Source organism: Eubalaena glacialis, chromosome 18, assembly GCF_028564815.1.
Source record: "Eubalaena glacialis isolate mEubGla1 chromosome 18, mEubGla1.1.hap2.+ XY, whole genome shotgun sequence".
NCBI classification, from domain to species: domain Eukaryota; kingdom Metazoa; phylum Chordata; class Mammalia; order Artiodactyla; family Balaenidae; genus Eubalaena; species Eubalaena glacialis.
In genome coordinates this window covers 70027610-70043305 of record NC_083733.1, presented here as the reverse complement: position 1 = coordinate 70043305, position 15696 = coordinate 70027610, and the positions used below count along the sequence as shown (strand labels likewise).

At 47.5% G+C, this 15696-nt stretch overlaps 1 protein-coding gene across 1 annotated transcript; it reads right to left on the bottom strand.

Moving 5' to 3' along the window:
* Positions 1 to 3246: 3246 nt before the first annotated feature.
* ZNF544 (zinc finger protein 544) lies at positions 3247 to 13544 on the bottom strand. Its single transcript, XM_061172735.1, is given in 6 exon segments — positions 3247 to 3268; positions 3270 to 5184; positions 8785 to 8868; positions 9153 to 9279; positions 10774 to 10865; positions 13456 to 13544. Coding segments are annotated over 6 exon segments (2262 nt in total). The 5' UTR covers positions 13478 to 13544.
* Between the last annotated feature and the right edge of the window lie 2152 nt (positions 13545 to 15696).

Below are 15696 nucleotides of genomic sequence, written 5' to 3'. Positions count from 1 at the left end.
TGAGCTCTAGTTTTGGTCTCCTAAGTAACCTAATGTATTGTATTTAAAAGCCTGCTTCCTAAGATGATGATACGGGGATACACTCCCTCCTTTCTACTTCTCTTCCCCTTTCTACTTTGTAACAGTCACAGGCTGTGCCATTACTATTGGTGACAGGACTGGGAACAATGGCACGCCACTCTGTTGCCATTATGAAATCTATTCTGTCATAGATCTGGGTTTCTTCCTAAAATTGAAAAATAAAAATAAAAATAAACAGTATCTACTGTTTATATCAGAGCTATGCAAACACTGTTCAGAGAAGGGCCAATCAAAACAACGATTATATTTCCCCCTCCTTTTTTCCGATTTCCTGAGTCCTCTGCCTCTTCCAGGAAGAATTATTAACACAAGGGTCAAATGAATACTCCTTTCTAAAGTTTGGTTCAGGGGCTTTCCTGGTGGTGCAGTGGTTAAAAATCCACCTGCCAATGCAGGGGACACGGGTTCAAGCCCTGGTCTGGGAAGAGCCCACATGCCGCAGAACAACTAAGCTCGTGTGCCACAACTACTGAGCCTGTGCTCTAGAGCCCGAGAGCCACAACTACTGAGCCCGAGTGCCAGAACTACCGAAGCCCACGAGCCTAGAGCCCATGCTCCCCAACAAGAGAAGCCACGGCAATGAGAAGCCCGCGCACCGCAACGAAGAGTAGCCCCCACTCGCCGCAACTAGAGAAAGCCCACGTGCAGCATTGAAGACCCAATGCAGCCAAAAGTAAATAAATAAATTTATAAAAAAAAGTTTGCTTCACAATTGGACTGCAATTGTCTTGTACAATCTGTACATTTTCTCAATTTGCTTACTTTGAAGTCTCTGATTAACTTTTTTTAAATTAGAAGAAACATTCCTTTTTCTTAAAAAAATATTCCTTTTCTACTTTCAAAATTCTTTCCAGAAGTTTCTGTGATTTTGTTTGTGTGTGTGTGTGTGTGTGTGTGTGTGTGTGTGTGTGTGGCTGTCTTGGGTCTTTGTTGCTGCGCGAGCTTTCTCTATTTGTGGCAAGCAGGGGCTACTCTTTTGTTGTGGTGCGTGGGCTTCTCATGGTGGCTTCTCTTGTTGCGGTGCACAGGCTCTAGGCACGCGGGCTAGTTGTGGCTCGCAGGCTCTAGAGCGCAGGCTCAGTAGTTGTGGCTCACGGGCCCAGTTGCTCCACGGCATGTGGGATCTTTGCAGACCAGGGCTCGAACCCGTGTCCCCTGCATTGGCAGGCAGATTCTCAACCACTGTGCCACCAGGGAAGCCCAGGAAGTCTATTCTTTTTAAAAGAGCATCTTGGATTTATTTTTCATTTGCAATTATTTCTTGACTCACTCCTAGAATAAAACATTTAAAATATTTATTTCTCTTGAATATCTGTTCTCTTTGGTGGTGTTTTTTTTCTGTTTTATCTTAGATTTTTTAAAAAAATAATTTTATTAATTAATTTATTTATTTTTGGCTGTGTTGGGTCTTCATTGCTGTGCATGGGCTTTCTCTAGTTGTGGTGAGCGGGGGCTCCTCATTGCGGTGGCTTCTCTTGTTGCGGGTCATGGGCTCTAGGCGCATGGGCTTCAGTAGTTGTGGCTCGCGGGCTCTAGAGTAGCAGGCTCAGTAGTTGTGGCACACGGGCTTAGCTGCTCTGCGGCATGTGGGATCTTCCCGGACCAGGGCTCAAACCCGTTTCCCCTGCATTGGCAGGCGGGTTCTTAACCAGAGCACCACCAGGGAAGCCCCAGATATTTTTTCATTCATGTTGGAGGCTTTCTTAATCTTTCACTCCCTAGCTCTCATGATATTGAAGAAGCTATCAGAAAGCAGAGGGTAAGCTCCACAGATAGGTGGGGCTGGTTTAATGGCACACTTTGCTTTAGGATTAAAAGGGTAAGAACAAGCTGTTAGGATGAAGATCCTTGAAATGCCAAAATAAGGCAGCACTTGTTCTGGAGCATAATACACCAGATTCCCTAGTCCCTCAGACTTTTTTTTATAGCACATAATTCATTCTCTACTATATTTTTTGCTTACCCATGGCCAGATACTTAATGCAAGAGAAGGGAGAGCAAATTAGGAGTTTCACGGACAGACCTTCAATGAACCCTGCTTTCCTGCCCCACTTGTCAGTCTACAGCTCTGACAGGGGGGCTGTGACCTCCACTCCAGCAGCTCCCTCTTTGCAAGTTCCTAGCTTCAGCCTTTCCCACTCTGCATCTCCAGGTGATGCTCTCACCTGCTTTCACCTTGCTCAAACCTGCAATAATGGCCTCTCCCACTTGCTTCACCATTGATTTACACTTCAGCCTTTTTTTGAACATGCTGCCAAGTTGACCTTCTTAACCAACCATCTGTGCACATGATTTTATATGTTGTAACATTCTGTGTATATACTGTTTTGAGCCCTGTTTTCACTTCACTTGACATCTTTTGATTAGTCAAGCTGAGCAACAACCTTAAGTTAGAGCATGATAGAGTCCCTGAAAAATTCAGAGTCTACTTTTAATTCCAATAAAAATCATTTTAGAAGACTTCCCATCATTAGTTCTCCTTCAATTTGTTTTTTGTTTGTTTGTTTATTTTTGCCATGCCACGCAGCGGGATCTTATTTCCCTGACCGTTGATAGAACCCAGGCCCCGGCAGTGAAAGGACCAAGTCCTAACCACTGGACCACCAAAAAATTCCCCAATTTGTGTTTTTAATTACTGGTTTACACTGAACATGGCTGGCTTCCAATTTCATTTCCAAACACCAACTTCCTCATGCAATGGTTTCTTCTTAGGTTGAGTGTTTGGGGCTCTGTGTAAAGAGTATCTTTCAGTTCCCCATCATTTCAATGAATGTGGAGACAACGGCTTATTGAGTTTGGGTGGCTGTATGCACTAAAAAGATTATCTGGTGGGTACAGCTCCATTCTGAGTTTTCTAACTTCTGCTGAGAGCTCTGACTGAATGTTTTTCATCAGTGGTCATATTCATGACCTAAATGCAGAAGTATATAAATTTTAGTATACATACAAATCACGTGTGCTCCTTTTGGAAACTGCAGGCTCCTGGGTTTTACTGCTAGATATTCTGATGTAGTAAAATGAGGGTAAGCTTGGTAATATGCAGTTTCAACACACACACTCCAAGCAATTCTGATGTATGTGGTCATTAGATTACACTCTGAGAATCATACCTTGGTCATCTGATGTCTAGTAAAGAAAGTCTGGCAGTGAGCTTTTCCATCTTGATTATTCATAGGGTTTCTCTCCCATGGGTTTTCTCATGTTGAATAAGGGATGTACTATAACTGAAAGCTTTTCCACACTCATTACATTCATAGGGTTTCTCTCCAGTATGGATTCTCTGATGCCTAGTAAGTTGACACCGCTGGCTGAAGGCCTTTTCACAACGATTACATTCATAGGGTTTTTCCCCAGTGTGTGTTCTCTCGTGTTTTGTAAGGGTTGATCGATCATTGAAGGCTTTCCCACAATCAGTGCATTCATAGGGCTTTTCTCCAGTATGTGTTCTCTGATGTTCAATAAGGCGTGACCTCTGACTGAAGGCTTTAGCACACGTGTTACACTGATAGGGCTTCTCTCCAATGTGTATTCTCTGATGCACAATGAGGGGAGACCTCTGGCTGAAAGCTTTTCCACAATGACTGCATTCATAAGGTTTCTCTCCAGTATGTGTTCGCTGATGCACAACAAGCTGAGATCGCTGCCGAAAAGCTTTCCCACAGTCATTACACTCATACGGTTTCTCTCCAGAATGAATTCTCTGATGTGAAAGAAGGTGAGAGCTCCCAGTGAAGCCTTTCCCACACTGATTACATTCAAACGGTTTCTCTCCAGTATGAGTTCTCTGATGTTCAATAAGGTGAGAGCTCCCAGTGAAGGCTTTGTCACACTGATTGCATTTATATGGCTTCTCTCCAGTGTGAATTCGCAGATGCCTAATAAGCTGAGTGCTTCGAATGAAAGATTTTCCACACTGGTTACATTCATAGGGTTTCTCTCCAGTGTGAGTCCTTTTATGTGCAACAAAGTCAGAGCTTTGACTGAAGGACTTTCCACAACGAGCACACTCATAAGGTTTCTCTCCAGTATGAATTCTTTGATGAACAGTAAGGTTAGAGTTCCACCTGAAAGATTTTCCACATTCATGACATTTATATGGTTTTTCTCCAGTGTGAGTTCGTTGATGCCTAATAAGTTTGGAACTCTGGGTGAAGGATTTCCCACACTGGTTGCATTCATAGGGCTTTTCTCCAGTGTGAGTTCTCTGGTGTACAACCAGGTCATAGCTCTGGCTGAAAGACTTCCCACACCGAGTACATTCATATGGCTTTTCTCCCGTGTGTGTTCTCTTGTGTACAACAAGCTTAGAGCAACAGCTGAAAGATTTTGCACACTGATTACATGCATATGACTTCTTTCCAGTCTGAATGATGTCACAGTCAGGAAAAGATGAGGCCACGTGGAAGGCACCACAGTCCTCCTCACATCTGAATGGTGCCTCTCCAGGATCTCTTATTTTGGTTTGTACAAGGCATTCATCGCACTCGTACTGACTTTCTCCAAAATTCATTGGCTTGTGTTCATTCACAGACATGCTATGATTAATGCTGTTTCCATCCTTACTGTCATTGCCATTCTCTGCTGAAAAAATTCTATTAAGAAAACGAAGGGAGGTACCACAGTTGAAAGAGTCACTACTGACAGTATAATCATAAGGTTTTTTATTTCCCGTTTCAACATTTGCAATTTTATTCAAGTAAATGTTCTGACAGAAGGCTCTAGCACTTTGATGATCTTCACAGGACTTCAGATCAGCCCAGTTTTTCTGATGATTAATGAAAACCGAGTTCTGTTTCAACCTTTTAACCTGTGAGTTGAGCTTATGGAAATGTGTTCTTGTGGGCAATGTCGGAGGTAGAAGGCTTAGACTCAGATAACTACCCCCTTGAGCAAAAAGTCTCTCTGAGGTAAGTACTGTTTGACTCAGAGAGTCCTCCTGGTGCTTCCCTAGCTGGTCCCTCCAATGCTGCACTTCTCCTAATGACACCAACCAGGGGCCCTCCTCCTGTACACAGTGTTTCATTTCCATGTGGTGAGATGGCTCTTCCATAGCAATACCCTCTTCAGAAGCTGACTCTTTCTTTTCAAGTGTAGTCTTACAGTCTGAAAGAAATCCAAATTGCCTGAATTACTGGAGAAGCATTAGGAGGGGAGAGTGGGATGAAGGAGACCACCAAGTATGAGAGGTATCTCTGGATTTGTTTCTAATCCATGGACTGTAATTTCATGCAGGGTGTGAAAGGAAGGGATGGCTCAGCAAAGAGGAAATCAGTGGTAAAATACAAAAAAGCAAGCAAAGATAATGAAGAGATGACTCAGGAGGACTGGTCCCCAAAGAGGGAGCAGAGGAATAAAATAAGCAGGGAAGGGTGAAGCTTAAAGGAGAAATTCACACAAAAAATTTGGGTCTGAAGGTATAAAGCCCTCAATCACCACAACAGATACCTACATTCTCTTTGCTGGGACCTGTCAATATGATACCTTATTTGGAAAAAGGATCTTTACAGATGTGTTAAGGATTTGAGATGGGGAGATTATCTGGATGGGCCCCAAATGTTATCACAAGTGTCCTTATATGAGGGAGGCAGAAGGAGATTTGATACACACAGAGAAAGCATTCTGAACACAGAGCAAAGAGATCTGAAGGTGCTGGCCTTAAAGACTGAAGTGATGTGGGCACAGACCAAGGAATCCCACAGCCACCAGAACCTGCAAGAGACAAGGAATGGATTCCTTACTGGAGCCTCCGGAGGGAGCATGGCCCTGCTGCACCTTGATTTTAACCCAATGATACTGATTTTGGACTTGTAGCCTCCAGAACTGTGGGAGAATCAATTTGTGTTGTTTTAAGCCACCAAGCTGGTAATCTGTAATAGCAGTCACAGGAAACAGGATCTTAACATGTGCCTCAACCTTATGATCCACAATCTTAGTCTATCCATTTCCTGGTGCTGGATCTTGAAACGAGATCCCAAATACCAACACTAATTTAATATTCTTAATGCACCATTTCTACCATCGCTTCAGGCTGCCCACAGAGAAAAAAAAGGCTCTTTAACCACTCCAGAATTGATGTCACAGACTCCCCAGAAAAGTGCTGTGGTCCCTGAAGCAGGGTGCTTGGCCAGACTGGGCCACAAGTGGACTCCACCAGCTGGCAACTTCTGAGGCTCGATTTCCTTGGCAGTAAGCCAGGAATACAAATGCTTAGCTAACAAGGGTTACTTCGAGGCGTAAACGAATCAGCATGTGAGCCTCACACAGTGTCTGGCACACGGTGCACTGCTATACACGGTACTGTTGATGTCATCACCCTTATTATTGTTCTAAAGGGGATTCCTCCACCTGCTGAAGATACTGGGCCTTTAACAAAGAGTGCCACAGGCTCCCAGCTCAGGATCCTTGCCTGCATCCTCTAGGATTCCCTTTTTACTTGTCACTTTGCCCACATACTGTCCTTTTCAGTCGGGTAGCCACCCACATCCAGTAATATCAAGGCCTTTGCCCAGGGTCCCATGCTTCTCTCCCTATGCCTGCCAAGGAGATAAGTATCCTCCATTTGGCAAAGTATGACCTACACTCTCCAGCTATCCTTTGACTTCCAGGAGGACGTTTCCCTTCTGCCCAACAAAGACCTTCTTTCCCTCTTGGGGAAGGTCCTTATCTATGCCCAACCCCTCCCACGACCAGCACTGTTCTCCTTCCCAAGACTCTGCTGTGTTCCTTTGGGGTGCTGACTTGGAATCTCTGATGATGAGAACTGTTGTTGTTTCAAATGAAACAACAGCCCCACAAAGGGGAGTGAAAGGGTATTTGGGGATAGTGGAGGAAAGGAAAGAAATCTTTGAGTGGCTAAGATATGTCCAAGATGTGCCTGGCTGTTGGAAACTGGGCAAAGGAGGTTAAAATTCTACAGTAGCATCTGCACCAAGATCTTGAAATGAGGAAGACAGATTGTGCGGGTCAGCAAGAAAGTAACGTCTTGACAGAAGAGAAGAAAGACACTGCTGGTAAACTAAATTCAGAATGATGTCATTTGAGAACCACAGGTAAGTAAAAGTAGGTTAAGAGTTCAGAAGTAAGAAATAACAGAAGCTGCAGGCAAGAGAGTAACAGGGTAAAAAGGCGCAGGAACACATGAGATAAATTAAACACCTCCAGGCTGGGGCAAGGTGTTATAAAGGACAAACATGTCGCTTATTGCTAAATGAAAGCAGTCATTCAGCAAAGAACACGTACTGCATGATTCCAACTATAGGATATTCTGGAAAAGGTAAAACTACAGAGACAGTAAAATAATCAGTGGTTACCAGGCGTTAGGGTGGAGGGAAGGTGAATAGGTGGAGCACAGAGGATTTTTAGGGCAATGGAACTACTCTGTACGATACTATAGTGGTGCATATATAACATAACATATTTGTCCAAACCCACAGAACATACACCACCACAGTGAACCTAATGTAAACTGTTGCTCTCTGTTGATAATAATGTATCAATATAAGTTCATCAACTGTAACTAATGTGCCAAAGAATGCAAGACATTAATAATAGGGGAAACTGTGTGGGGTGGGGTGGTATACGGGAACTCCGTACATTCTGTAAGCATGAAACTGCTCTAAAAAAATAAAGTCTATCGATGGGGACTTTCCTGGTGGTCCAGTGGCTAAGACTCCGCGCTCCCAATGCAGGGGGCCGGGGTTTGATCCCTGGTCGGGGAACTAGATCCCATATGCCGCAACTAAGAGTTCGCATGCCGTGACTAAAGATCCCACATGCCGCAACTAAGACCCGGCGCAGCTAAATAAATAAATAAATAAAATAAGAAAATAAAGTCTATGAATTAAAACAAAACAACAAAAGATCAGAAGCAGCCCAATTAGTCAGTATGATGAACATGTTCTAAAATAGATTGTGGTGATGGATACACATGCTGCGAATATACTAAGAGCCTTTGCATACTTTAAATGGGTGAGCTGTATGGTATGTAAACTGTATTTTGATACAGCTCCAAAAGAAAAAAAGAAAAAGAAAAAATAATTCCAATTAGGCTGACACACAGGGTAGGAGGTGGGCCTATGGGATGAGGGGAGGTGGGAAAGCAGGTCCAGGAAGATTTAGTAGGAATCCTTCTGGAAGGCTTGGCTGCACAAGTTTTTACCACACCTTGGGATCATCTTGAAGACACGGGAACGTCCAACATGGAGGAGGGCTGATCACCTAAATGGCAGAGCAAAGACCAGCCTGAAGGGGAGGGCTGAGGAGCTTCCACCCTGGGTAGAAGTTAGGATGAGAGGATGGAGGAAAAGAGGGGGCGTGAGGACATGGGAATGAGATGCGGCAGCAGAGGGGTGAAGACCAGAGGAAGACGGGGACAGAAATGAACCCATGTGTGAGACAGGTCCTGACGACAGCAACAAGTGTTCTCTGTGGGTGGGCTGGGCACAGAGACAGGCCGATGTGGATGAGAACACAGCTGCCTTGTCGGACACGAGGAGGCTGGGCACAGAGACAGGCCGATGTGGATGAGAACACAGCTGCCTTGTTGGACACGAGGAGGCTGGGCACAGAGACAGGCCGATGTGGATGAGAACACAGCTGCCTTGTCGGACACGAGGAGGCAGCAGAGAACACCTGAGGGAACTCCCCGAAAACGGCCTCCCTGCTCCTTGGACCTTAACCATTGGGCCGCTGGCCCGTTCTCACCTCGGGGAGGTCCCTGCTCCACCCTCCATGGGTCCTCCCCTTGCTCCAGTCGGGCGATCACATCCGGTGTTGAAAGCAGAAGCCCTGGTCAACGGAGGAAAAACAGAGGGCTTGGTCTTCTGCTTGGTGACAGGCCCAGCCCTCACCCCTGGGGTCAGACGTGAATGGACTAGGAGGGCCCCCGCACCCTCCCGAGATTTCCCACTCCCTGAACCACAAGCCACAGACCTGCTCTGGAGGTGGAATGAGCGGCAATACCAGGACCCAAATCTCAAAGGGACCCACTTCCAGCACGTTTTGGCCCAGCCTGGGCACACCCTCGAGATGAGCCGCACTCTGGGTCCTGCGATGGGCAGTGCCTGCCTTACCCAGGGAGACCAGGTGACTGCAGGTCTCCAGAGTCACCTCACGGTACAGCATCCTCTGGGCCAGGTCCAGCTGTCCCCACTCCTCCCATGTGAAGGTCACAGCCACGTCCTTGAAGCTCACAGGTGGCTGAAACATCGCTGGTGTTACCATGGGACCCTGCTTTCTCAACGAGGAGGCTGGGGGGACAGGACAGTACAGGGGAGGGAGAACCCCTTGCTCAGATCAGACCCAGACTCAGGCCTGTGGCATTTTCATTTCTGCCTGGGTATCTCATCTACCGCTGGTCACACCAGTGATCCCGATTTTCTGTTTTGGGAAACAATGGGGATCCCTCTTGGAGATCCCCATCCCCAGCCTCTCTACAGAATCACAGATTGGAAGCCAGTCAAAGAGGATGCTCTAAATCAGGGGTCAGCACACAGTGGTCCATGGGACAAATCAGGGCTGTGGTGTGTTTTTAGAAGGCTAATGCCATGAGCTGAATTGTTTCCCTGTGAATCCGCATGTTGAAGTCCTACCCCACAATGTGACTTATCTGGAGACAGGGCCTTTATGGAAGTAATTAATGCTAATGGAGGTCATAGGGCAGGGCTCTAATGTGATGGGACTGGTGTCCTTACAAGAGGAGAAGAAACCAGAGGCCTCTCTCTCTCCCTACTATGTGGAGACATAGAGAAGGCACCACCTGAAAGCCAGAAAGAGTCCTCACCAGAAACCAACCCTGCTAGCACCCTGATCTTGGACTTCCAGCCTCCAGAACTGTGAGAAAACAAATGGCTGTTGTCCAAGCCACCCAGCGGGTGGTACTGTGTTACAGCAGCCCAAGTAGACGAATAGAGCTGAGAGAGGATTTTATGTTTTTAAAGGACCACATAAAAAAAAAAGGATATGAGGTAGAAGCTGTATGTGGCCTGAAGAACCTAAAATAGTTCCCACCTGGCCCTTTACAGAAAAGGCTGGTCAAGCCTATGCTCAAGGGAGCCCAGGAGGTAAAGGGCCACATGCCCTGGCCTTGGGGGCCAGGCCAAGTTGGCTTCTCTGCTTCACGACTTGCTAGCTGGACACCTGGACGTGTCCCTGAACTTCTCGGCATGAGCTGCCCTGATGCGACTATGAAGACAGCCTCCTGCACCGGGGAGTCTCACAGGACATGAGTGCAACTGACCCCTGGCACCCAGGAAGCACAGGCAAGTGTATGGTGCTGGGACCCTGAAGGAGGTCAGGGACCCGCCCCCACCCGCCCTGTGCTGCACCGTGAGCCGTCTAAGGGCGACTCTGGCTCTTTACAGGGACACTCTCAGCTGCCCTCCTGAGTGGTCTCAGCGAGGATCAATGGGCCCAGAGTGCCTGCATGTCTACGGAGGCTCAGCGCTGCCTGCCCTCAAGGGCCCACTGAGCAAAAACCACAAATAAAAAGTCTGAGGCAGAGACCTGGCCCAGGAAACCAGGTTTGTGGAGCTCCTGGCTTGTTCACGCAGGGAGCCTGTAGACTTCACCCCAAGGCATAGGGCAGCATTACAGAACTCTCGTGTGTGCTGGCCTGAGGAGTTGGGTGTTATCCTTGGACACATTTCACAGCCAAGGAGACTAAGGCAATGAAAGCGAAGGTCCCCAACTCACCTGAGACAGGATCTGCTGAGAATATGCCTCCATTTCCTCCTCATACCTGGAGAAGCTGTCCTGAAGAGGGCAGAGGTCCTCAGAAGGCAGGGCTGGGGTTGGGGGAACAATTAGGGATTCAGCCCCACCTCAGTATCTCCACGCTCCCGAGTCCATGCCCATCCCCAAAGGAGAGGGTGGCCAATGCCAGCTGAAGACCACCCCTTGGGGAGTGAGGGGCAGGGAGGCGGGGCTCTGACCACGTGTTCTCCCTGTTCAAGGCTCTGAGGTCAGCTGAGGCGGCCGAGCCAGCTTTCCAGTTGCGGAGAGGGCCAGTCTGCCTGGGTCCGGGTCTGGGCTACCCCAGGCTCAAGGTAAATGCCTTGAGCCACGTGCTGGGGTGTCTGAACCATGAGCCCAAAGATACACAGCAGTCCCTCAACACTCAAAGAAAGGAGGGACCAGTTTTTCCTCTTATTTCAAGATACTAAATAGGGAGAAGTGGAGGCAGTGTCAAAACAATTAATCGTACAATTTTTAAAAATCCCAATGAAACATCAGCTGGTTTCTAAAAATGGAGGTGGGGGATGGGGGACAAGGAGGAAATGAAAATCACCAGGAGGACAGCTAAGGGCACGCTGAGAGGCAGGTATCATCCTTCTGGAGCTGCTGGGTGCTGCCCCACTGCCCATGGGCCACACCTATTATCCACTGTTTTACTTAACACTGTCGTTGCTTCCCATACTCTGCCCATCTAGTAGCTTGGCTGTAGTCACCTGACAGTCCCACTGAGAAAGCCAGGCAAAAATCCTCCTGAATCTTGCCCCAAACCCTTCCCTATGTTTGACTCCCTCTCACCCTGCCTGTACCAAAAGCACACCCAGGCCATGCACACACACAGATGTTCACCACACCTAAGAAAGTCGCTGAAGACTGTATATGATGCTAGCTTCTTCTGACATTCCCGTCCATCCACAGGCAATCTCCTACCACCCGTGTCCATTTCCACCCTCTGATCCTCTTCTTCCTAGTCTGGAGACACCCGAGGGTGAGGGCTGGGAACACCTCCCCTCCGCAGCCAGACTGCCTGCTTGCAAAGTCCTAGTTCCACCAGGACTCATCTGTAGACATCCGGGAGAAGAGCAGGCCCTGCCTTGTGGTGCTGCTGTGATGATGATGTGAGCTGCATGTACAATTGCTTAACCTTGTGCTGACACACAGTAGGGGCACAGCAGATTTAATTATATTGGTTATAGTTAGACATAAAGCTCCCCTTCTTCTCCTCATGCTGGACCCAGGAGGGGGCTGGTCTGGCAGGGGTCCCTCTTTCTAGAGGCCTCTCTTTCTCCTTCCTTTTCTAGTTTCCTCTTTCCCTGCCTGTGAGGGGGTGGGGTTTCAAGGGCTGCCCCAGGCTTTATGTCCAGCCTAGACCTCCCTCCCAGGTTCCCTGCCACTGCCATTCCCTCCTCCACATCCAGCCATGCCTCTAAAGACTTGATGAAATAAAATTCATATTTTATGGCAAGACAAGAAAAATTTAAACAAACTTTTTCTCTGCTTGTTTGGGTCTCTTCCCTCCCATTTAGTGTGTATCCTGTGTCTGCATTAACCCTATCTCCTTAGGAGACAAACTTCCTTCTTTGTAAGGGGTCACAGTGACCCACTACTGGCTTTGTACTGCAGCTCTGGATTACATAAACTGTCAATTCATCATGTGATATATGACCCTTTGTCTCAAAAAGGTATATAACTGTGCTTTGACCTCTAGGGTGGAACAGTCCTCAGAGCTTTCTGAAAGACTATTTCCTGAGTTATAATCCTCAGGTTTGCTTGAATAAAATGTTCCACTTCTCGGCTTCCCTGGTGGCACAGTGGTTAAGAATCCGCCTGCCAATGCAGGGGACACCGGTTCGAGCCCTGGTCCAGGAAGATCCCACATGCCGTGGAGCAACTAAGCCCGTGCGTGCTCCACAACTACCAAACCTGCGCTCTAGAGCCCGCGAACCACAACTACTGAGCCTGCGTGCCACAACTACTGAAGCCCATGCACCTAGAGAGCCTGTGCTCTGCAACAAGAAAAGCCATCCCAGTGAGAAGCCCACGCACCGCAACGAAGAGTGGCCCCCGCTCGCTGCAACTAGAGAAAGCCCGCGCGCAGCAACGAAGACCCAGTGCAACCAAAAATAAATAAATAAAACAAATAATTTTTTTTTTAAGTTCCATTCCTTTCTTAGATCAACTACGGATTAACTCTATCATTGACAAGACTCCTGGACTCAACACAGCTGAGAGTGACCACGGATTCCTCATCTCTTGCACTGCGGCCACCATCCTGGCTCCTCACTAGACATGGAAAGTCAGAGTCCTCCTCATTCTTTCTACTCCCTTGGCACTATCGCTTGCACTGAGTTATCCACGGCCTGATGCTTCTACTTACTGAGGCTCTGTAATCCAAACCCCAGCCTTCACGCACAAGGGAATTTGTGTCCCTGCTCTCCACACCACTAGTCCTGCTCACCAATACAGCCCCTTCTCACACCGAGCCCTTAACTTGGGGCATCACCAAACACAACCAACACAGGCCCCCAACACCCTGGTCCGGAGTTTGCCCGATGCCATTTGCTCTGCCAGGACTACCCCTAATTCTTTGTTCATCTGGACAACATACGCTTTCTCTTCAAGTTGAATTCAAAGTCCGCGTACCAGTGGAAGAAAACGTGTCCATGTTCTGGGGCTGGGGTGGCCTCGGGGGTACAGCGGACCCCCCACGCGGGTTCCCGGGCCAGGCTCACCTGCTCGCGCGGGTAATGGCGACACTTCCGGTGGGTGGCGGAAGTGCGCGCGCTCGGCGCAACGAACTACAAGTCCCAGAAGGCCGCGGGCTAGCGACCGTTTTTCTCGCTTCGGTGGTAGTTTTTCCAGCTGCTGCTGCCGCCGGTGCGCCGGACGGCGGCGGCGGCAGCGGTAGCGTCGAGACCTTTGGTGTCTGGGCGTCGGCGACCCAACTTTTTATCTCTTACAACAGCTCGGGTTGTGGCTGAGAATGTTGCTCCCCTTTAGCTATGCCCCTCGGCCTCGAGTTAATGGACGACTCTGATTCTCCTCATGGGCGTCTGCGACACAGGTCGAGGGCGCGACGTTCGTGTCTGAACCGTGCACGGCTTCGTGCTTTCCTCGTGGGCCTTTGCAACGGCCAGACCTGCCGTGGACGTGAAGGGAGACCACCTGATGAGGAGCACAGAAGATGTTTTTTCAGAGCCCGCTAGAGCAGGGGAGTCCACCACAGCCTTTGCGTTTGGCAAAGGCTCAAAGGCCGGCACAGGAGAGGGAGAGCTTGACAGCAACAAATAGAAATGGCCTCAGGTGTGTCCTGAGTGTGGAGTATGGAAGTTGGAGGCCGGCTAACTAGTAGTGGGTCATCCTATGTGATTGCTCAGGGGAGCTGATCTGGCTTTCTCCCGTGGGTCGTAAGTGGGACAGGGGCAAAAAATAGGGAAGCTGGCAGTTAGTGACCAAGTCCTGTTTTGGGCCTGTTGCTACAGAGATTGTGGGTCAGAGAGTTCTGTTCTATGTGGTCTGGCCATTGTTTGTGGGGCTAAGACCCACAGACCTGCTAACCTGCCCTGGCTCTTCAGGGAGGGAGAGACCACAGGAAACCTTCCCAGGCCTGCCTTCTGGTGGGAACCACTCTGGCTCTACTTGAACCTCAGGCATCGTTAAGCTCCTGGATTGTGCTCTTGTGTCTGGGTTGCTCCTGTGACCAGTCTTCCTTGTCTTGACTCTCCTGGAGTTGACCTTCTTGGTTGCTTTACCCAAGGCCATCGCTTCTTATTTGCACACTTCATACTTGCTCACATGACCCTGCAATTTGTATATTCTTCCAGAATGTCTGGAACCTAACTTCCCAAAGGAGAGTCTTGATGGAGTGGTCTCACGCCTCTTGCCCTGCGATTGAATTAGTCAAGGGCATTCTGGCCAAGGAGAAATGACAAGTCTGCTGGGGGCTTCTGGGGCAGTTTCCCTCTCTCTTAAAAATGGACATAAGACACTAGTGTGTCCCCTTATATTGCCTCTGGACAGTGTTGTCTGCATGTAATGTATAGAAAAGTACTGCCATGCCAGCACCATGAGGAAACCAGCCCAAGAGGCAAAGTCAACATGCTGAGAATGGCAGAGCAGAAAGATGGAAAGAACCAGAATAAGTAATGGGATCCTCCCGGAGTCACTGAATCAATATTGCCTATGCCCACCTTGGGACTTTTCATTATGGTAAAATAGACGACCTTGTTTGTTTTTATTACAGAAAATTACAAACATACAAGAGTAAAGAGAATAGTATGATGAAACCCCATGCTTCCTCTATGCACTATTCAGCTGCATTTACTGTCAGCATTCTGCTTTTTAAATTTAATCTATCCCTACCTGCTCTCAGCCACCGCTGGATGATTTTGAAGCAAATCCCAGACACATCATCTCACGCATAAATGCCTAAGAACATATCTCTAAAAGATAATGATTTTTTCCAGAATAGACAAATCCATAGAGAAAGTAAATTAGTGGTTACCTAGAGCTGGAGGAGTTTTAGAGGCGATGTGAGTGACTGCTAAATAGATATCTATGTCTTTTGGGGGTGATGAAAATGTTCTAAAATTGAAAAACTCTTGAGTATATTAAAAACCATTGAATTATACAGTTTAAGTGGGTGAATTGTACACTTTAAGTGGGTGAATTTTATGTGAATGATGTCTCAATAAAGCTGTTAATAATCAGTACATAAGGTTACCAATATCTATCAGAAGAAAGATAGTACACCTGAAACTAACACAACATTGTAAATCAACTATACTCCAAAATTTTTTTTTAAATAAATAAATAAAAGGTTATAAAAAAGAAAAAAGCTAATGATGGCACAACTTCCTGGAATGTCTGAGCGATTGAAAAAAA